General features: G+C 37.5%; 1 protein-coding gene across 3 annotated transcripts in view; it reads left to right on the top strand.

Annotated features, from left to right (window-relative positions):
* The window catches only part of atad2b (ATPase family AAA domain containing 2B), a 58,987-nt gene that overhangs the window by 29,420 nt on the left and 5,273 nt on the right, over positions 1 to 24,294 (top strand). For 2 of the 3 annotated variants that reach the window (XM_083562076.1, XM_083562077.1), the window contains exons 24-27: positions 47 to 169; positions 8,011 to 8,088; positions 16,471 to 17,037; positions 17,778 to 17,908. In XM_083562076.1, coding sequence (XP_083418202.1) covers positions 47 to 169; positions 8,011 to 8,088; positions 16,471 to 17,037; positions 17,778 to 17,908 — 899 coding nt within the window. The remainder of the gene's footprint in view (positions 1 to 46; positions 170 to 8,010; positions 8,089 to 16,470; positions 17,038 to 17,777; positions 17,909 to 24,294) is intronic. The other variant, XM_083562078.1, reaches the window with a different exon arrangement.

Genomic DNA, 24,294 nt, shown 5'->3' on the forward strand with positions numbered 1-24,294 from the left:
CATTGTCCGTGGTTTCGTTACAAGTGCTTCTGTGTGACTTCACCAGATTTCCAGATGCCACAGCAGCCAGCTGCCACTCCAACATCTGTAACAGGCAGAAGGCCTGTTGGTGAAGATGAAGCCACTAGCAGCACCTCTCAGATTGATGTGCCGGAAAAGCAACCCAGCAGTGAGTACATAAAACACAAAATCACCCGCAATATCTTATGCCAGCTTATATAGTTACTATGACTAGCATTCTGTTACCTGTAATTTGGGGTGTGTTTTTGTGTATTTATTGATTTAATGACAAAGATTTTTGATACTTTCTTTATTCAAGAAAATAAAATCAAAATACCGCTATTGTATGGCAGCTTGGGTTTTGATGCGTATGGTTTGGATAATCTTTAAACTGGGCAATAAAGGAAAATGTGGGTAAATTATTATTATTATTTTTTTTTTGGGTTGGTTTTTGTTTTATTTTTTCTTCAAAAGAATCCAGAATAAAATTGTAAGTGTATGTACTGTAGAGTCTGCTTAGATAGATAGATTGTTTTTCTATGATTATTAGCTTTACTTTATTTCTCAGAATGTGCCAAAAAAATCTCCCCAATTTCTTCTTTTTAAAACATTAAATCCTTAATTTTTTTGGACTTGTGCTGTTAGACATGGCAGCACTCTGAAACTCATCGTCCAGCCCTGGTACTGAGGGCTAATCAGTCCTTATAAAAGGCACCCTCCATACAAGAACTGTAACCATAAAAGTGCACAGCTGCTCAGAGAAGCAAGCGCACGGCCTCCTCATTACACACACTCACCGACTCCCCTGCGGAGCAAAGTGCCGTACTAGCCACATCCACCAAGTCACAGAGCTATCCTGAGGCTTGAAGAGACCTGCAGGACGACAACACAGCGACAAGGGTGTGACAAGTAAGCTCAGTACGCATTTGATGTAGTCACCTAAAGAAGTCATGACGCCGACATGGGGGACATCGTCTTAGGCTGCATGATGTGCTTTTTTAGCTCATTATTGGAAGGCTTTGAGTTCTCTGGTTTTGTAAAAAAGGCTCACACAACCAGAGCAGATTTACCAGTTAGGCTGTGGAAAACAGATGCTCATTGTTGTTGTAGGGTAACTAAACTATTCTTTCAGTTCTCAGCCAATGGGGGCTCATTAGATTGAGGAGAAGATTTCAGATAGTGTAACTGGATGGTGCCAGATGGGCTTCAGGGCATCAATTAATAATTTTTGCACTTGCAGTGGACCTGAGGAAAACTTGGTGAGGGATGCTGCAATATCTCAGAGTAAAACATATGGCATTCTTCTACCATTTGTTATTTTCTTTCTTATTTTTTTTGCTTGTCATTTTTAGTTTAGTTTTATTTTGCCGTTATTTTCGGGGGCAAGCAAATGTGTTGTCCAGGCTATTGGCATAATTACTTTCCAGTTTGGCAGGGAAGAAATAAAGAGCTTTTTATCCCAGTCAACACTCATACGGATCAACAGATCATTTTCACATCATTTTGATTTAGTTGGTTGCCCAGCTGGATAAATTGTTCTCACCTGCATTCAGTTTAATAGATTTAACTCTCACAGGACTGTGCATATCATCTAATTACTATTTACCGTAATTTCCGGACTATTAAGCGCAAATATAAGCCGCACCCACTAAATTTGACAAAGATTTTTATTTTGAACATAAATATGCTGCTCCTGTCTATAATTGCCTACACTGAAACTAATGAACTTTACACAGGCTTTAACGAAAGACAGTGTCTGTTACACGGCTTGTATCTAAACAGTAGCCGACCAAGAAAGTCATTGTTCACTGTCTTCCTCCTTCCTTTCACAACTATTTCTTGTTGAGTTTTTCTTTTGTCATCGTTGGGCATTTAAAAATCACCATCAGTGAATCTTTTCTCCCGATGCCGTGCAGCTCAGAACACAGGTGAAGTGTGTTTTTTCATGCCCGGTTGTTTTCAGCGTGACGAATGATTCTCATTTCCTGTAGACAGTCCGAGTGAGCGGCAGGTCAAACGTCAGAGGAACATCATCCATATTTATGATGTGGTGCGGCCCGATTCAGTGGGAGCGCATCTGATTTAATATAAAGAGTTTCATTTGTCCACCTGAACCTGTTCGGCAATTTCATTGGTCTAATGTTACTGGGCTCAGATTTTTGCTTGTGAAACCGGGAAAAACCCAGGAAAAATCCATAAATTAGCCGCTTCATTGTTTAAGCCACGGGGTTTAAAACTTGGGGGGGAAAAAAGTAGCAGCTTATAGTCTGGAAAATACTTTACACTCCATAATAACTGCGCAATAAAATGATACTTTTAGTTTTCAGTCTTAAACTAAAACGTGAATATACCATTTTGATAACCTTGGCCTCCTTCTTGGCACATAGCTGTTTTTCTCAAAACACTTAATCCACAAATTGTTAAGGAAGCCAATAGAAATCTGTGCTAATAGTAATTTAGCTTATGCTGCATTAATGAGAAAATACTCACAAGACGGGGGGTGAAAGCAAGCTTCAAAATCCACGACTTTTGGTACAACCATACAGATGTTTTTGAAACATCTGTAGGGTTCATTGTAATCTAAAACCATGAAGTTGATTTTACTGGGTGCAAATAGTAAGAACTGGTGTGGAAATGCCTGTTGCTGTTTCTGTGACTGCCACAAGGTGGCATGTGTTTATCTAGAGATTGTAATATAGTGGCTGAAGCTGTAAACCATCAGTTCATCTCCTGACATGAGAAATGAGACATAAGAAAATGACAACTAGCTGTAATAAATACTACAGAATTGGACGTGAATCTTTTCCCAGAAGTCCTTGCATTTAATCATTTTATATTTTCTGAACAGATTTAACATAAAAAATTTTTGTTAATAAATACTCTTTCACTCTTTTTGTTAATACATTTGCAATTTAATATGTTCCCTAAATGAATAACATGATGCAGCAAACTAGGTTTGATAGGACGGTATATAATTTTTCTCACAGCTTAATACAAATTGTAATATGTTTTTAATAACTGTCTTTAATAACCCTAAATTCTTTGTAATCGCAGATGATGATTTCACTTTTTCATGACCACTGATTTTGCATAAGTTTGTGTTAAAGCGGACAGAATGCATCTGGGATCATTCTTCTCTCCTGAAAGCTTATTATGCGTCGCCTATAAGTGACTTAACATTAATATTATTGGTATTGCTTGTATTCTTCTTATACAGTAATTCCCATCAGTTATTCATCCTAATGCATCAGTTATGCATCAGTTATTCTCCTAATGTTCTCTCTGTCTTTGTCATAACTTGCCATAACTGTCTAGGATGTAGGCAGCGAGGCGCAGCGAACACAAAGCTCATTATCAGAGTTATTTCATCTCTCTTTCTGATCCAGGACTTTTGCAAATATTCCGTTATATCCTATATGGTGTCGTCATAACAATATCTTTTGTTAAAGAAGTCCTGATTGTTACTATAAGATTATGGAAAATCAGGCTTACAAAGTTATAGATTTTTTTTTTTTGTGTGTGTTTATTCGAAAGCTTTTTTAGGGCTGAATTTCAGAATGAGGTAAATCTGAATACTAAATGTGTTTTACATGCATAAAAACTGGGAGTGAAACGACACATTTCTAAAACACTAAAATGGGGAGAAATAATAAATAAAGAAATTAAAAATGTTAAAAAAACCACTGAATTCCTTAGAACACAAAGTTTGACTTTTTTTTTTTATCCATTCATTCATTTGAGAATGATAAAAAAATATATATATTTCAGTAACTATTGGTGTCGAATGCTAATAGGATTTATATTATCACTATAATTAAAAATAAGGAAACTAGGATCAAGGTTAAAGCAAGGTCAAATACCCAAAATGGTTGTTAAAACAATAGCAGTTTAGGAACTAAATGGCATGTCCTAAGGATTAAGAATGTACTTGTTTAGTTGTTTGACAGTCTGTCGGTTAAAAATTCTTGTTGGTGCAGTATCTCAAAAAGTGCAGTTTTTCTTTAGTCTACTCCTTTTGCAGTTGGCAACATCTCAAAAGCTTGAAACATATGATTCATATGGAATAATATATTAAGCATGTGTTTCATATGGAAAATGTTTGCTCTTTGGTGAACTCGCTTGTTAGATGCTGGATTTGTTGTGCTGTTTTTAAAAGCAAAACATTTAAAGAAGGACATGTTCCATTTCTTCTTTCCTTAGTGCTGTAATTAGTAAAACATGCCTTTTTATATTGACATAAATTCTACACATAGTATATAACTATTTTAATAAGCTTTTAAACTGCACATTAGATATTAAAACGGTATTTTGAGTTGTCTTTCACACAGCTAATTGGTTAGCAGCCAATTACAGAACTGAATTATAGGAATATAATGTGTTCTCTATGAACATCCAGTCTGTCTTGAATTACATACAGATTTCTTCTCCTTTTTTTTTGTTTTTGGATGTTTATTTTATTTTTATTATTTGGACAGATGTGAAGATGAGGGGAAAAGATTAATTATAATACGACAGCATGAACGGATTATAGGGATGGATTCTCGTTGTTTATATTAGAAATAATAAAGAGGCTGCTTTAATAGATGAAATGTATTCTGATTGAATATGATTTAATAGATTTAGGCTGCTTTAATGGGTGAGGTTTTTGGGTGACTAATGTCACATTTCTGGCCATAAAATCAGATGTTGCGATAAAGAGAAACACAATTTTTTTAATGCAAATGCAAATCTATAGTCAGGTGCCCACATTTTTTTTCCATATGGTATAAAATGTAAAAAATTTTAGTATTTTTTTCTTTTTGAAGAAGAAGAAAGAACAGATTGTGTTACTGATGTCAGGGATTGACCTGATTTATCGATTTTACACATGGTTGCATGAGTCTCTATACGGCTGTGACAAATGTTTAAACGTTTGTGCAATTTTTGCTCAACGATGCCTGCGAGTTCTTCATTGTTTAAATTGAGTGATTTTAATAGCTTTTTTTAATATTCAACCCTAATGTCTAAATATTCTTAAAGATTGGAAGATCCATTAATGTGCATTTATATTAGTACAATACACATGTGGTTTAAAAATGCTTTTTTTTTCTTTTTTTCTTTTTTTTTATCGCAATCATTTTGACAAAATATCAAATAAAAGCAGTTATGGCAGGCCAATCCAGATGCTGAACCAGCGGATTAAATGCAGCAGTGTAGCTAAAGCGATTTAATTGGGGGGAGGGGGATTCTCATCATAAAATTAATTATGCTGCATGCTTTCCAGCATATATCTGTAAGACACTAGCTAAGATTATTTATGTGAAAAAAATGGAAGCCAGAAAACCAAATATGCATCCATTATGTAGATTATGATCGTACCCTTTGAGCTGCTCTCTGCTTATATTGTGCTATAATGTGATAAATGCATTCAGCTTCAGGTAAAGTAGTTGAGTTATAAGAGAGAAGTTTTCAGACAGTGGCGCCTCACTGGAGCCATATGGGCAGACAAGCCAAGATGGATAAAGCACAGCACACAGTGAGACCTGAGCTGTAAAGCTCTCGTCAAATCCCCATTTGTTCCAGGATATTAAACACAATGCTTCCCACCCCTGCCTCCTGCTAACATGCGTGCTTTCTATTCTTCATCCCCCCCCCCCCTCTCTCCCCTTGCTTTTGTTCGTTCCTCAAAAAGTCTTTTCAAATAACACAAGCTTGGATTTCATTTCAAAGTTTTTTTTTTAATTCTGTTAGAATTATGTGCCCCCCCCCACCCCCGTAAAAAAATATCTAATTCGTTTGACATCTTTGCCCAAATATTGCTCATCTGTCTCATTTTTCGTGTTTTACTTCAATTTAACTTTGTTTTTAATGAAAGCTGAAACAGTCAATGAAGGCTACAATATTTAGTGCGAATGAGATTTAAAAGTTTATACTTTAAAAGTTTTCTACTTCTGTAAGAGGGAATCACACATTTGTTAAATGGGCTTTCAGCGGGTTTCTCATTTCCCTTTAGTGGCTTGTGCTTGTTACTCTTCGTGATTATTTGTTGCATCAGGTAGTGGTGTGTTTTGGTCTATTGCGGTTGGTGGTGTACTTCATTGTTAACTGTGCTTCTTTACTATTGGATTTAGGCTAAACATTTTATCCAGCCTGTCATTATTTTTTTTCCCCCAGAATGCAGTCTAAAAGGTACAAACGGATGCATCAAGCTCTCTTAGTTGTAAATGTGAGGGTTTGATGTTTTAATTTAGGATTTGTTTGTGGTTTCTGACTTATGATCAGTAGATCTGAAGGGTTTGACCACTGGCAAAATGAAGTATGCACCTCCTGTTTTGATTCACCATCTGTGGGTGTAATTACATCCGACACACTCCTGAACTAAATTAAAGACTGCACTCACAAATTTCATTTGTATTTCCTGCCTTTTCTCTTTTTCTACCTCTTGCCTTCCTTTTGGATAATAAATGACTCGCAGGTGCATCATACTGCCCGTCTCCCCCTCTGTCTGTCGCCTTCTCTCTGGGCTTTAGGTAATCACAATCCCAGCTTGGTGTTAATCCAAATTTCATGGCCTCCTAATGGTGTCCATTAAAAGTATACTCTGTAGACAGCATGCCTCGTCTGTCATGTCATTCAGCACAAACACTAGTGTGGAACGCACAGCAGTTGGCTGTTTAGTTCTCTGAGATAGCCAAGCGATTGCACCAAGGAGACTTCATCCCTCTGTTTTCAGCTTTTAACCGGCAATCAGACTTTGAAACTGGCTCATTTTGGTCACTCGGTCATTTGACCAAAGACCAGTGAAACAGCAAAATCACCGTTTGCTTAAATAAAGTAATAGATTTAATCCTTGTATAAACCATAGAGGTCTTAATTGAAAATAGACATAAATTAGAGGCATTGAGTTTCAAAATGAAGCCCACTGCTCTCAACAATTTTATGATGTACCAGTCTCTGCTCTCTCACTGGGAAATCATCATTTTCTGTTTTCATTCACCCTTGAGTAACACTATTCAGCTTCAGAGCTGTTAAAAAATGCAGACTGTCTTCCAACAGCTTAAACTCGCACTGTAAATATTGAAATTGAATAAATGTATGTAGTAAATATAGTATAAATGTGTATAGTACTTTAAGGCGTTTCAGCAAAGCACATTGTGATTGTGTCACTACTGATGATTCTTACTAGTGATGCTCTTAAACATACCAGGGTTGTTCCAGGGATCCTCATGTGTGTCTCATCATTTATCATCAGTCCAATTTTGCATTCTAGAGAAATTTCACATGGTACTAATAATTGATTTTTAACAAGGGTCTGACAGGATGAAACAGATTTCTGTGATCTATTTAGTGAGCTAATAAAACCTAATAAAGCACTTTTTATGGCCTTTTTTGTCTTTCTTTTTTGATGAAGGGTGCTAATTAATATTCTACTATAGCGTGTAGAACTACAGGCTGAAATGTCGAGCTGACACTTTTTCCCCTCCTCACTGTTTTTCTCAATTACATAGCCAAACACATAAGTAAGCATGCTTTCTCTGACAGGAGTAAGGCTCGTTTGCGACAGAAAATGATAGCTGATTACGCTACATTAAATATGTTTCCCCACCCCCTTCCCCTCGCGGTTAACTGAATATCCGTTCATTAACTTTTACAGATATTCGAATAATAAAATCAGTCAGAAGACTCGTTCCTAATTAAAATACTGTTTAAACCCTAATCGGTAGTAGTTGCTATTTTTGGAAGTGCTTTTTACATTTTTTTTAAATGTAGCAACATGCGTTAGAATATCTGTAAACTCAGTGTGTTTCTTTACTAAAAGCTAATTGGCAAAGGGATCCTTTGGCTTATAAACAAACATTCGAGCATCCCTTTGCTAAAGCCTTGATTCCTTTTAAGTGTGCCTTTCAGCAGCGTAATGTTCATTTTCTTCAGTCTTACTTTGCTGGCTGGCTCCCTGCACACCCACACAAATAAATACACTCACAGTATGAATGCCCTGCTGATTATTCTTTTTTTTTTTCTTCTTTTGAGCTGGTGGAACAGAAGCAGCACAGATGCTGGTGAGACGCATTACCTCTGGGCATGCTAATGTACGCCTCGCTGCAGGAGGTGAGTGCAGCTTTTGACTGATTCGCTTCATTTCCAGAAGCATGGACTGAATCATCTATCGATCGAGACGCCTCATTAAGTGCCACTGCTATGTGATGCAGGGCAAAGTGACAGTGTCCTCACTCAGGGATGACCTTTTCTACCCACTCTTATTTTTTTATTTTTTTCCTCCCCATAATTTTCATTCTTGCTTTCTACATTGCTTTCTTTTGCCAAAACGCTCTCAGGGCCTGGGCCTGCTGTTGGAATAAAATTAGTACATAATAACATTAGTACATCTCTGGACATGCCCATTGACCCCACCTTTGTGTTATTGATCTGAAATCTGGATTTTAAAACAGTGCGATTGGTCTGAAACTCTTTGCATGCTTTGAGATCATTTGTACCAAAAACTTCCATGTTGTATATGGCCTTTTACATATGGTTTCTTTACATTTATCCAAGTTTAGTGGCATCAAATTTTTTTTGTACATCAGACACATTGTACAATATGTATTTATGGGATGCCATTTTTTGTGGCGATTTGCTATAATCTACTGCACATTTCTAAACTAGCCCAATCTGGCAACCCTGTTATTAGCTGTTGTCAGACACGGGGCTCTGACATCCCTGCCCCTGTGGACGATTAGCTCTTGATACAATTCCCATTTATGACCACTAGGTGCAACTGTGACTCTATAAATCTTTGTTGCCCTGCAATTTGGGGCATAGCTTCTATCTCTCAAAGATTTTCAAATCAATTCAAAAGGGGAAATTAAAAAATTATCATGAATCATTATCATTGATCATTTCAGTAGATGTTTTTACTTCATTAATAACATTAGTACATCTCTGGACATGCCCATTGACCCCACCTATGTGGCCTTGTCAGTGAGATCAATGTCTAAACATTGCTTTAATTATCTGGGATCCTGCTGAGTCTCAGGAAATAAAAGTCCGAAGCCAGTGGGAACACGTTGAGCAGAATTGTCGTTCTGAATACATTGAGCACAATTCACAAAGCATGATAGAGTGGAAAATGAGAAAATAAATATAGTGTCGCGGTAAACGGATAGAGCATACGCTGTAAATAATACATACAAAATGAAGGGCGTGTAGTTTTGTTTTTTTTGGACACCCTGTAGATTATGTTGATGGCATCCTGAGTGTAATTTATTGCAAAGCCACAGCACTAGGCAAAGCGAATAGGAAAGTAATCCACACTTTTTATGCTTTAAAGATTGTAGAGAAGACTAAGCTCATGTGGAATGTAGAAGCTGCTTTTCTGTGCCAGACCTCCTTCGATCCAGAGAGTACATTTAAAGCATATGGGCCTCGCCCTGCTGTCTCTTTCTCACCCTCAAACACTTAATAACATTCACAGCATGTCACACCTACTGCTTTGTGGACTTTTAAATTAGTCCTGGTATTAATGTCATTGCTGTGACACAGAAACAGATCCTATCAGCTTGATAATAAAGTGCTGCGTAATGGAGTTGCACGAGTCGAATGCCTGAATGTGTGGTGAGGCTCCTTTGAGACGTTCGAGCTTTGAAGTTGAATGCATGGACAGATAAAATTATGCAATGAAAATAGATATAAAGGGTTCATGGAAGAACAGGAAATCTACTGCCAATGTACAAGACTGAGCTAACTCTTAAAGCTTAAAGCAGTACACAACTTCCTCGTGTCATGTCTCTGTCAGATTCAGTATGCTGGAATAAAAAAAGAAAATAGAAAATTAAAGATGAACATGATCTAGTCAGCTAAAACCTTAGGCCTGGGCAGTAATCTCCTAAAGAAATCTGAAGATTATTAATTTTCTGAAAGTAAACCGAAACTGATCTTTACACTAGCACAGTCATTGGTGTAGCGTGAGAGGAAAAAGGCAATGAAAGGTTTTATCCAGGTTTTGTGTGTCTACTTCTTTAGTGTGGTAGCATTTTAGTTGTTGTTCTTTTGTCTTTCTATTTTCTAAACAAGTATTTAATATTTGTTTGGGCCATCCCCCAACCCTAGATTTCATATCCTAGATATCCTTTTATCTGTATAGCAATCAGAAATGCACAATATGGACAAAAAAATAAATTGTCATATGTGCTTTTTGAATTTTAGTCCAGATTTGCTGTTCTAATAACCTCCACTCTTCTGGGAAGGTGTAGATTTTGGAGTGTGCTTGTTGGGGTTTGTGATCATTCAGCCTCGAGTGTTTGTGAAGTCAGCTACTGATGAAGGGGGAGGGGTGGGGTCTTGGGTGCAGTCAGCGTTCCAATTCATCTCAAAAGGTTTTCAGAAGGGCTGAGGTCAGAGCTCAACAGCAGCGCTCTTGTCTTATTGATCTTGCTTGCTGTGAAGGCACATTAGCTAACACTAGCAACTAGTAATAGTGATAGTCGTCTCCCGCTCTATTTGCTTCTTCAGAGTGGAAAACTTGGAACAGCTTGCTTTTAGACTCGCAAACGTTGCTTCACCGGCGTACTGTACACATGCACCACTGTTTGGAGACCAATGTGGTCTTGCAACAGTCTTGCAGTGCATTTCGTTGACCGGAATATTAAGTAATATTTTTTGTGATTGTTAAACTCCATAGTGCATCGACCTTTTGAAACTAATCCTCAGCTACCACTTATTTACCTGGTCAGATTGCAAGTAACCAAAACATGGGAGTGGACAGCACCGTTAGCACAACTAGCTGGTATTAATGATTGTTCACCTTCGACTATCACAAAAATATAGATAGAGGACAAGTCAAGCCAGAGGGCTACAGTACCTATGACCTTGTATTTGTAGTGGCTAGTAATTAGAGTTTCTGTTACAGGTGTTTGATTGTCCTTAGTCATTTATCATTTGCGATTTTGCTGACGTCTTTGAGATGTGCAGATTTCGGCAGGCATGTAATGCCCGCATGTTAGTTTGGTATACGTGTGTGGAGAATACTGGGTCTCTGAGTAGTAATGGTGTGTAGCTGGAGGTAGAGACTGAAGATCCAGCATGCAGCAGGAGGAATAGCACTGCACAGCTTCAAAGCTGTTTCCACACATTATCTTTTGGAAAGCTTCACAGCATTGCCAAAATTTTATAATCATTTCTACAAAATGTTGTCCCACTGTTTAATAAATGTAAGTTCCAAAGTATTTTGGCAGGTACTGATTGCGAGGCAGGGGGGGTCGAGACCAAATACTTTTGGTGCCACATAAAATATTCATGCAGTGACTCTTTTAATTATTACAAAATGCAGTGCTATTCCAGACACACACACACACACACACACACACACACACACACACACACACACACACACACACACAACAGACTTGCACACAAACTTTTGACATTATTTGAGGCTGTGTGCTTGTGGTCTCAACAATTACCATGCATTATTTAAGAGTGGGAGACAACTCATTTTCTTGCACAACACTGGGCCCAACCACCCGTACTTTACTGGTAATGGAGGCAATAGCCACTAGAGACTGGAGATGTTTTTCTTTTTTTTCTTTCACCCTTAGTATCACCAAAACACACTTTAATGAGCAACAGTTATGTTGTACATGAGAGTATCATTAACAAATCTATGAGTTTAAGTGCAAATAGATTTTTTTTGAGCATCTATTCATATGACTACTGCATATACAGACTCAGGATGACTGCACGCATGTCGTAATACTGAGGCAGCTGCTTTATTCTGGTGTTCTTATAGAACCATTTCACGTCCTCCTGGAGCTCAAGTTTACGGAAATACTAAACATTCAAATATTCAAGGAATCAAGGAAAACTTGTCTTGTGTGCGGTCTGCCAAAGACACACATGACTAATTTCTGTGTTTAGGATGGTGACATTTTATAAATGAAACTTCGGTTTTAGGAACCAATATGCATACTGGTCGTTTCTTAAAATAGCATCCATCCATAACTATTTACCTTTAAACCGTGCACATGGTATTACGCCGTGTTTTTGTTTGTGTGTACACATGCTCTTTTTTTTTTTTTTTTTTTTTTTTTTTTTAAATATATATATATACCTCCTTTCCTTTTGTTTTTTCTTGATTCCCCACACTTGACCTGAGGTTTCTGAAGACCCTCACACCTCTATATGAGAGATTTAAAAAACATTCAGCACAGGTGACTTTAATAGGAGTGCCTACGCCCCTACTCAGTCATGCACTTACCCAATTAGCAACAGTGAAATGCATAGAACGGTGCATAAACAAGTCAAGAGCATCAGTTAATGTCAACATCAAAAATCAGAACGAGGAAATGTTGCGATTTAACTGCGGCATGGTTTATTATGCTAGACAGGCTTCTCAGACACTCTTGATCTCTTGAGATATATGTAGACTAGAGACAACAGCCTATACAGGTTACATGCAATAGTGTTGGGAAATAAACATCCAGTGAGTCACTGTTCTGCTGGTGGAAATCCCATGTTGATAAGAGATCAAAACATCAGGAAGGCTATCCACTCTTTACACCACACTGTGATCCTTTATGCAGATAATCAATAGCAGAGAAGCTTATGTATTTCCAGTCCTTTCAGCCAGTACGACCAGCCAGCACAGACTCATATCATTTGGACAATTGAAGATTGAAAAAAAAAAAAAGACCAGATGATGATCTATTTATCAACTATCCAGTTTTAGTGAGTTTGTGGCCTCTGTAGCTTTAGATTTCTGTTTATAGATAAAAAATCTTGCTCAACCCATTTTTGCTTTATTCCTGTGTATACCAAAGGTCTAAATCCTGAAGATGGCTAAATTAATACTTTAATCACTTTGTGAAACCCCTCAAGTCTCCTGTTTTGTATACAATTTTGCACATGCAGTCTAACGAATGCTCAGGAATGTAAACAGATTTTGATTTATTATTGTTTTCACCAAGTCCATGTCATGACACGCGTTAAGGTCTTTTAGCATCCTGAAATCTGTTCCGCTTTGTCTTTCTGCAGAACATTTTTTTCTTAATAGCAACTCACCCTTCTGCTCACGTCTGAAGAATATACTTTGGTGCCAGATGACTCTGCCAGATGTTATGCAGAAATTTGGACTAATTTTTTTCCTGTCCCTCAGGGAAATGACCTTTAACTACAGTTTATCAGAAGCAGATTTTTTTTTCTTTCTTTATTACATTGCCTTGTTTCATCCGACTATGTGGACACGTTGGTAGTTGTGATGGACATAAGGAATAAAGCATACTGAGTCATGTTACAGGAAAATGATCTACTCTAAGGTGTGACATGATTTGACAAAGCAGAAGACTGGTTTATGTTGTTTATGAAACTCTCATGTACATATGTAGGATTAAATATGACCTCCACTAGATGGCATGTCGGAGCCAAAACATCCCTGTCCATCTGGTTTCCAAGTCAAACTGTAAAATGTTTAATGGGTTGATTCACCGTGATGTTGACACTCTTTCTCTTTACAACTTTCCGTCATTGTCGTGACTACGTCTCAAATCTAAAACTCTGATCCTACATTCTAAACGATTTACTAATATAGAAAACTGAACACTATGTACACTCTAATTCTACAAGCAGGTTTTTTATACTTCAAACACTAACTGTGATTGGAAAACTGAGTTAATAGCAAAAATATTTACGCTTCCAATTGAAAATGCTTAGACGGTAGTTTTTTTCCCCCCAACAATATACAGTACACAGTGAATTCCTCCAGGACAAAGGACCAAATATTACTGTGTGTGTGTGTGTGTGTGTGTGTGTGTGTGTGTGTGTGTGTGTGTGTGTGTGTGTGTGTGTGTGTGTGTGTGTGTGTGTGTGTGTGTGTCCAGTCCAGTCCAGTCCAGTCCAGTCCCTTGTAAATCAAGAAACACCAAGTGGATGGAGCATCTAGTACTTTTAATCTGGCTGTATTATCCAGGTTTTATTTTGTAGTGAAGCACAATGCATGTCATGATGTTAAATTAATGTATTTTATTTATTTGTGTTGCACTAATTTACCCGACATTTTGTTTTAGCATGAACTAGCATTGAAGTCAAGAGTAAGCCCTTTCAGGTTTCCCTTTCAGCTGAAAATTTCATGAAACCCCTGTGCGCATCACGTGCATTCCCACTTGCAACGTTTATTCTCCATTAATACATTCAAAGCATTTCATGAATTGCCTTTTAGTCTTGCCTCAATGCACTGTGTGTTTCTGTTATCTTAAATTTTTGCACACCTATGATTTTAACACTGATATTATCCGCCATTGTTTGGTACCCTAACGAGGAGTTTCCCCCCCCCCAGTTTTTCCTCAGTTTAGCATTTTCCACTTGTTTTTACTGCCTTGCTCTCAGGCAGGCCAATTCTTATGACTGAATGCACACAAGATAGCTCTGCTTTTGTAGTATTAATTGCACCTTATTAGTGAATGATTTGGTGGAGAGTGTTCTTTGAAGCCAGTTGCCTTCATTGTTGCCAAGTCTGTAAAATGTCACGTCAGATTATGTACGTGTGGTCACCCAACACGTAACAAAGAAGCAAATAGCCTTCCACTTAATTGCTGTGCCTCTCAGTCTCACACATTCTTCTAGTTTAGCTTCAGTCGAGTCTTTCCAGTTCTGCTTCATTTGAAGTCTATCTTCATTCATGCTCATTTATCAGACATTTACGTATGAGATGATTATGCTTGCATCAGTGGATGGACTACAGATGCTGATGTTGTGCACATATTGGTTTTGGCTGCATTAATCATTAATAGACTTAGTGCCGACTTTCTTCAGACAGATTGGTGCACTCTGAAGCAATTCAAAGTATGTTGTGGGGCAAAAAATGACTGCCCTTTTATAAAAGTAGGCTTAGTGTCATTGTTGATGGAAATCATCCAGTTTTTGAAAGCGTGTCTTCTGCTCAAAATTTAAATGGGATGGATCTTTCATTGTAAACCTAAGTTGATTTCTATCTGGAGGAATTACTTAGAGTAGCCACTTAATGAAGTGCCCTTAGTGTGTCTGAAGCTCATTTTGTAATTGAAATAACCTGTGCGTGGATATGCAAGATGCAGTTGTATGCATGTTTTTGGAAGAAAACACTACTTGCTAATTTAATTTAATCTAATCTAATCTTTTGAGGTTGTCTTCAACTAACAAACCTGTGTTGTGTTTTAAATCACATCTAATGTATTGTTATAGACGAATCTGTAAGAACAGTAACTGGATTTTCTGTTACTTTTAATGTTTGACTTGGTACAAAACTTCACCCAGTCTTGAAACATAATGAAAGGGTCTGCTTTGCTTAACGGTCTACTAGAGTACTTGGTACATTTACTCATAGCCAGTAAGGTCTTAGTTTTTGGTTTAAGATGCTGCTCATAACAACAATCACAATGACGACAAAGTTTTATCTGGAGTTGTCATTTAGCATCTCTGTGCATTTACAATTCTACTTGGAAACCAGACAGATAGGAGTGTGCCGTCGCCGACATGCCATCTAGCAGATGCTGCATTTAATTCTCCAGTTCAGTATATTAACAATGCTGTTGTGTTGCCGCTGCTTTTGCACACGCAGTTATGGTTTTACAGATGGTGCAAATAATTTTTCCCTCACTTCTCGCTCTACTTTCGCACATTATTGACATCTGTTGTCATTCACATCTTCCAAGCAGCCTGTTATCTCCCTCTACCATTATCTTACTTTTTTATTTTTTTTTTGCCTCCAACTTCCCTTTTCCCTTCAGATCCCTTTGATTACATCTGATGGGAGAATTAAGTGCTCCACATTCAACCTCTCGGAAAGAACAAATGCAAACAGTTTTGAGTGGGGCTATAAAATGTAAACTATTACGAGGGAAGAGTGATTTGCCATTATTTGGAGTGCAGTGTGTTTTCACAGTCACTCGAAGCCCACTAGAAAATGCTGGTGGCAAGAAGAGGCAAATTAGCAAAGTCTTTTTGGGTGCTGATTTATGGTGTACATCTGGGCTCGTCCTCCATTGTTTTCAATAAGACGTTGAAGCTGCCTCCTGTGTGGTAAGCAGTGCATTTCCACCAGCTCCTCCTCTGACCAATTATACAGCAGACAGGTACCGCATGGTTCTAACATATTGGTCCCTTACCTCTTAGCTCATTTTTCTCCCTGGTGTATTGGAACATAGTGTACAAGCATTTCTGTGCTGAATGACTCCATTTCCCAGCTAAATCCCTATTTTGGAAATGGATAATGGACTAAAGTGAGTAGTAAGTCTCCTCTAATAGCAGAAGAGTCAGGTGGTATACTATTTATATGCCTTGACTCAACAGGACTGATTTACTGATGAATGCGCAGCATGAAAATTATTTAAAGTTTGTTTTGCAAGTATACTATAAGGTCATATAGGAGACGTGTTTAGAAAATACTGCTCATCTTATTTTACCTTTAAGAGAATGTCAAACATGTCTTGGTTCTATAACCGAAAATCTCCTGCTGGTCCACAGGTAGCATAAAGCGCAGAGCTCGGCGTCGGTCAGTTTGGGAGCGGGGCATTATCAGGAAGAAGAAGATCAGCAAGAAGGAGGAGGTAGATGATGAGGAGCCTGAGGAAGAGGAAGAGGTTGATGACTCAACCATTGCTGGCCAGGGGAACACCAGTCCGGCTCATGATGAGTCCTCTTCTGACACCATGGAACCACAAACTGATAAACCCCTTCCCCAACCTAACGGGTATGCTCTGAGCACTGAGGAGGAGAACTCCAGTGAAGCCACTGCAACTCAAGATCCTCAAGGCCAAGATAAGGCCAATACAACTAGATTTAAGAACTCTTCTTCTGGAGCGGAGAAAGAGACGACAGTGCTCTCTGAGCTCCAAGAGTGTGTAAACGGAGATGAGTCAATGGACAGTATAGACAGTGAAACTAATGAAAAGGAATCAGGGAGTAGAAAAAAGGTCACAGCTTTTTTCCAAGAAGAGGAACAGGCTGGATTTGAGGTTGAAGACTGCAAGGCAAATGATTACACTCCAGCAGCAGATGGGGAAGGTAGTGATGGAGATCCTGAAAAAGAAGGTATTGTGCTGGAAGTTTGAATGTGTGAAGTATATGCATGCGTCAGAGCAAGTCGCTATTTCTCTTACTGATCGTTCTTTGTTTGTAAGAAATACTAAATCCATGAGAATGTAATGCAGTGTCTCACAAATGTAGGTTTGTAGAACGGGGACAAAGCACGAATTATTGATTGCGCTTCGAAAGGAAACAGTTTGTCACAAAATAATGTTATATTTAATTGAACGTAGTGTTAACACCTTCAGGTAATTTTTATCATTCAATCTGTAACTGTGCCATGAGGAAATACTGTAGTAATTGTCTTATTTTTAATAATCTTTTGAATGTGTTTGTGCATTTCCTTTGGCGGACACAATAGATCGAATAAAGCAAGCAAAAAAAAAAAAAAAAAAAAAAGAAAGAAAAGAGAATTGGTATGATGAGATTAGATATACCTGACAAAAAATGGTTTAACAGTACAAAATACACCGTTTGTTTATTTATTTATTTAGCCTGTAGTGCTCTCTTTAGCAGTCAGCACAAACACTATGTCAACTTTAATTACCTTTTCTGTTGGCAGCTGGCACATTATTGTTGCTGGCGCTTTGTCTGGTCTGGGTTACACCATTAAAAGCAAATCCTCATTGACTTGTTCACGGTTATATCAACCTAAGGCTATTTTGTCCTTGGCAATGCAGGTTAAATGCCACTTGAGTATCTTTGTGAATTTTGGTGTAAGGTCCTACCTGTTTTATATTTTCTAGGTATCTCCGATGATACAACATGTAATGAAAGCCAATCAGAACAGCAGAAGGAAGTTCTAGCAGAGAGGCCTGAGGACCCCCCACAGCCCCCACCTCCACCTGCTTTAGTCGTAGACCATCAACGACTCAAGGTAATAAAACAAACAAACAAAAAACATTGAATTAGAGTATATTTAGAGTACAACATACACAAAAAGTATCTTGTGACACCTAAAATTATACTTGAACCTTTGCTAGTTCATCTGGATCCAAACTAATTTCCGCTTTCATTAAACTAAGTATGCTTAGAATCCCGATAACACTTTTGTGGTTGTATTTAACATACATATGCATCTCCTGTAATTATAATTAGAAAGCTTATTATAAAAAAAGTTCACCCAACTCTAAAATTTAAGCTTAATGTTTTTTTTTTCCTGTTTTGTGTTAATTTTGTACCACCATTATTTCTTGTACATGTTGAATTGAACTTCAGCTTGTGAAGTGTTTCAGATTCCCCCTCGCCCCCTCCCCCCCTAGTGAATCAGTGGGTGTTTGAACTATAACTTACTGCTTCCTTGAACCTATCCTATGTGGTCAATTTCCAGACAATTGTACTGAATTCATTACACATGTCATGAGGGGTGGATTTGTTGAATCTATATCTATTCAAATTTTATGGTTCGAGTACGAATACAGGCATTAAATCTTTAATGGCAATCGTAGGTGCAGTTTTGCTGTTATTACCAGACTCTATTATTCTTCAGTGCTGTCACATTAGGCTCCTTGTAATGATCTCGTTAAATATATTGAGCTAAGGATGCATATATTCAGTAGTTTGAACCTAAGTATCTGCAGGGTGTATGGAAGGCATGGTAAAGTATGCTAATTTTGGAGATGGTGAAAATCAGCCAGCATTACAGCAATCATTCAGGTAATGTTAGAAGAAACACTCATCAGCACAGACACTGTCATCATTTCCTCACGTAATTATCATTTGTGCTCACAAGTACTTTCCGCTTTCATTATTGTGCGGTTTAAATCGTGCACTACACAATTCTTTCCACTAGGTGCAAATTATTTTTATCAGTGCTTTCCACTCAGTAAGGCATACCATAGTACAAGGTCGCAAAATATGCATTATATTTATTGGGTGAAGGTGATTAGGTATCCTGTTGACTGGCACTGAAAGAAGCATGTATATTATCTATATGAATCCAGAATGTGCTGTTCTATGCAATTTGGAGTGATCACTTAAAGGTCGTCTCAAAAAAAAAAAAAAAAAAAAAAAAAAAAAAAAAAAAAAAGGGAAATCACAGCCAGCCAGATTATTGTGCTACAGACCTCTGCATTGGTCATCACATTCTCACTCCATGCACAACCATTTTGAGGGTTTCCGTCAAGACCACTGCTTCTTGCATGGATTGATGGCCCTCTGCACTGCTTCATGTACCTTTTTGCCCAATGAGCTACGAGAGCTAAGGAAGGCGGAGGCCTTTGGCACTGCTTGTGAAGTTTATTTATTTATTTATTAAGGAGGGGAAGCAGATATCTTTAAGAAACAGATCGTGAAGTGACGGGGGCTGTGAATAATTGCTTTTTCATTCCTGGCTTATGGAACAAATTGAATTTCCAGTGAAGTGGGATGAGAACTGCCGTTTAAACAGAATCTCCTACTGGTTGGCTTGGCAAACTGCCTGGCACATATTAAGGATGGAAGGCGAGCTATTACCTTGCATTTCATTTATATTCATAAACTATATAAACAGTCATTACTATTAACATTTTTGCCATACAGGAAGACCTTTGAAAGGGTGTCGGAAGACAGGGAGCTGTGGTTATTTTTATTATATCCAGGTTTACAGTACTGTAAAGAGTTCACTATTGCATCGCACTGTTACTGAGAAGGCTGTGCAGAATTGAGTAAATATGCGGTTATTGAATTGATCACTGGTTTTTGGCAGTCTTATCTGGGGGGGTGGAAGGAGTTCAAGCTCTGTATCAAACCGGTGAAGTGCTGGTCATTAAAATGTATTTATTATAGTAGAAACAAATCACGTTATTAAGAATATATTTCAAAAAATAGCGTTTTTTGATAAATAGAAAGACCTAATTTCCTCTTGAAATTTTTATATAGTTTTTGTTTTTATTAATAATTCTAAATGCAAATACAATACTAGGTGCTAACTGTAGATGTAGTGTTTTGCTCATGCATCATCAGGGTGTTTAATTTTATGTTGCTTTGCCCTTGATTTTTCTCTTTTCAGTTGTATATTTTTGAATGAGTTGATTAATTTTATTAGCGTCACCACCAAAATATGAAACTTACATTTTTAGTTTGTATCTTAAAGAGAAAAGGGTACTCAGTTTAAACAGGCATTAGACCACCAATAATTTTCTGCTAAACGGCTTTTTTTTTACTAGCGAATCTCCTAAAAATTAACCATCTATTCTAGCGTTTGTAGCACCCAGTAAGCAGTTCGCACTGCACTACCCCATACTTTCCTTAAACCTGCAAAGCTAGAAATGTACTGTCTTTTTAGATATCGATTCTGGAGACATGCATTGCTTATTGATATGCAGACTGTAATGCTGCACTCTGTATTCTGAAAGAGACAGTGTTTAAGTTTATTTTACATAGATGATTTTTGGAATTAAGGACAACAATCTTTGAAACACAGTTAGAGATCAGCATCAATCATATTCACCTGTTTCGGTCAATCAAGTTTTTCTCATTAAGAATAATACAGTGCTTATTCTGTTTTTCTTGATTTAAGACAATAATCTTTTATTGACTTCTGTTGTAAAGTGTGTATTATTTTTATTATACTTATACATAAAGTACAGGATCTCTGGAGCAGTTGGTTGGTTATTGGTGCAGCCACAGGAGGACATGCACTAATCAGGCTGCTGGCTCTTTACCATCAACTCCTGTGTTTAACCTCTGGGATTTAAGCTTACGATCCCACAGGCACAGGCTCTTAGTCAGAGCATTATACAATTGCAAAATGCACTTTTTCACTGGACAGTGCAGCATGGAACAGTAACGAATCAATAAATCGCAACTGGTTGCCAAGTCATCACTCAATTTTGACAACCAGACAAAACACAATCTGGATGCTGTCAAATGTGGCATGGCTTCATTGGAACTTTACTCTGCATACATTGGAGACTATGTATGCCAGGACCACCTCGGATGTGCCTTACTAAGTGCATTGTCATAGATGTCTAATTCTCGGCTCATCTGCAACACTCCCAGTCCTTTTGAATTTGTTAAAAAGATTGGCAGGGGGTCCTATGTGTTTTGTTCCTGCTATGTTCCTTGTTAAAGTCTATTGCAACCTTGCCACAGCTTGCCCCTTCATGGCATATAACAAACACTGGTATATGGCTAGTTCTGAACTGTAATTAATAACCATCCTGTGCCATACCACACATTCTCCTAGAAATATGCTTAATTCTTATCCTGGGGGATTGGTGTCCAGTCAAGCTATTTGATTTCCCCTGTTCAAACACACCGATGATATTCAGTATCCTAGATGAGTGCACTCCCTTCATTTCCCACGTTTACCAAGAAACCAAGAATACTGAGCATAACATTTTTATTTATGCAGCCAAATATTCAGGATGTACCTAAATGAAGGTTTGGTGTAAAAGTTATATATTTTTTTGCATAATAATGCATCAAAAGAATTTAATAAATTAAATAAATAAGAAAAATACTAGAATGAAATAAACCTTTAAGAGCAGCATATCAGCAGACCAAAATCATTCTAAAATGATCTGCAATATGTAGTTATTTTAACCAGCACCGAATGCAATATGCACTGCCAGCTTAGGCGCAATTCACTCCTGCCTTGGTTATTGTTAGATTGCTCTGAAGTTTGTAGGTATGAAATTACAATTTCACATAGTAGCTACTTAACATTTCTCAACATTGTTTTAGTGCAGCAGTGATTATAATGAGGTATAATAATAGGTAGTTTAAATAAGCCGTGCGTCACCAAAATCTTTAATAAATGAACATTTTTGTCAGTGTATTGTTCAGTTTTCCAATAATGTTTTACTCTTTATTCTTAGTCATGTTAATATTGTAAGTGCTTTTTTTTTCTATACAGAATTCAAGCTTAAATTTGTATACTGGATGTTCCATGATCTTAATCAGACACGACATACTTCAGTGCAGTTTAATTCAGGGCCTCGTTTGAAACGTGAGCAGTTGTACAGTGTGTTGCATCTCCATAACCGTTTTTTTGCTTTGTCTTTTTGTAAAATCCCGAACTGCTAATTTATTCATTAATGCATCTAATCTGCTGCAGCTCAGGAGATTCAAATTAAAAATCCCTTATAAAAAACACTTGGAGTAAACAGTTCAGCATGCCACAACTTTTCTCACACTGTTGTTTAATAGAGTTTTGTTAAAATAGAATGTGCTGCTAAATGCAGTTTGCTTGTATGGTCAGGATACAGTACACCTTTTCTAGCTTTTTTTTTTTTATGATAATTTTTTCTGTTACTGCAAATCTGGAGGCACAAGATTGTATAAGATGCATCTGGATGTAGTAAAGTTGAACAAAATTACTCAAACCTGTTCCAGCATGACAATGCACCTGTGCACAAAGCCAGCTCTATGAAGATCTAGTTTACATGGTTTGAAGTGAAAAATATGCTATAGAGCTCAGTCCTCAACCCTATTAAATACCTTCGGGATCAATTGGAACTTTGACTGCACTTCAGGCCTCTGCAAACCTTTGTCCATTTAATGTATGTGCAATTGTACAGTTGTGTTATTTGAATGACCTGGGCGCTTGTATATTGTGATTTTTATTTTTGTTATTTTTAAATAAAGGCATAACTGCTGGAGTGGCCAGGTTATTACTCAGAAGGAGTAGATGATAACCCTCGAAGGGTCGAGTTAAATTGAGTGCATTAACAGTTTTACATGTTGTGTAGCGGAGATCACTCTTCTGTTCAGCAGTGGCAGGAGTAGAATCTGCTACCAAAGCTTACTTAGCCACAGTCTTTGCCAATAGCGCAAAACACAGGAGGGAGTTCACACCATATTAGTTGTGTATTAGTTATATTTCAGTCATCAGTTGTATAAAAAAATGTTTAATACCTTTAAACATTAAGTGTTTTATTTATGAATGCTGTCTTTTTTTTTTTTTTTTTTAAACAGAAGGTGTTTTTTTCAATGGTGGTTCTTGTTCTTTTTAACAAGAAAAGCAGGCTTTACATTTCAAAGCGTAAATTTAACACAGCTGGATGTGGAATTGTTGGAATTCCGCCTTCTCTGGCAGATAAATGTTACTGCTATTTCATAATGTTATGTTGTGCTGCTTCATTCTCCACTGAGCTCATGAGGATTAATGACACAGATACAAGTGCCAAGTCAATACACATTAAGAGAGAATTCAGGTCCTTCCCAAACCACTGAAGGTGCACCAACTAGTACTGAGAAACTATTTAATAGTGTTCAGTTTCAAATACAATATTCCTGACCCCGAGGATGTTCAGGAAGGGGTGAGAACAAAAATGCTTTGGGTTTTTTTTTTTCCCTCTAGCTCAACAGTTTTTTTTTAAGCATGAAAACAAAAAACGAATACACTGTAGATTTAATGTAATGGCCATGTTCATACTAGAAGTACTATTTAAAAAATGCCCATAAGTTATTCGTTTTATAGTCCTGAGGCCAAACTAATATTCTTGCAGGCAAGCTACTCCTCAAACAATTAGCTTTTTAACACCACACTGTGTGCCATGTTCTTTTTGGATAGACTGTCAAATGCTGACCCGAGGCTTCCACAGCAAAACCAAATAACTCATCTGTATGCATTTTGACGAGCTGCTGATTGTCTACAGAATCACCATGATGAATGTGTCAATTGATAGGGCATCACAGGGACTGAGGCGTTTTAATTAAAGTCAGGGTGAAATGTAAACACCAGTATGCTGTAACTGTATGAAGAAGAAGGTAATTATAATTTGCCTTAATTAGCTGTCACTGTGATCGTAATTGCTTTGGAAGGCTGCTGACCCCCTGTCCTGACTCTCTGTTGGTAGGTTTCAGGTGGCACAGGCTTTATGCATGGGCTTTACCTGCCTAACCCCTTTTACATTCCTATCTGTAAAGTTCATTCAAATTTTTAAACAACCACAAAGTGGCTTGAAAGAATTTTGTTACAGTTCAAAAATGTCCTTGTTTTGTTGGATTTGTCACTGAAGAAAATATTTTGTCACTATTTTAGTTAAAATAGCACTAAGGCGATTTCTTTTTTTCTTTTAATACAAGAATAAGGAAAATTATCTTATTTACCTTTTCACTGCTTTCCACATTTTGCTAGGCTGCTATGCTACTGTCTGGTTTGTTCAGAAACTATAGGCTGTCAAGCACTTCAACAGATCACATGGTTGTTTCAGAAGGCAATATGTAAACAAAAAGAATCAAATCACAACAAGGCAGCCAGTTGTTCATGGGAACTTTATGATAAACAAGCAACAAGTATTCCTATGTGTCCTGTTTGCTTAACATCCTGTTGTG

Source organism: Silurus aristotelis, assembly GCF_946808225.1.
Source record: "Silurus aristotelis genome assembly, chromosome: 15".
NCBI lineage: Eukaryota > Metazoa > Chordata > Actinopteri > Siluriformes > Siluridae > Silurus > Silurus aristotelis.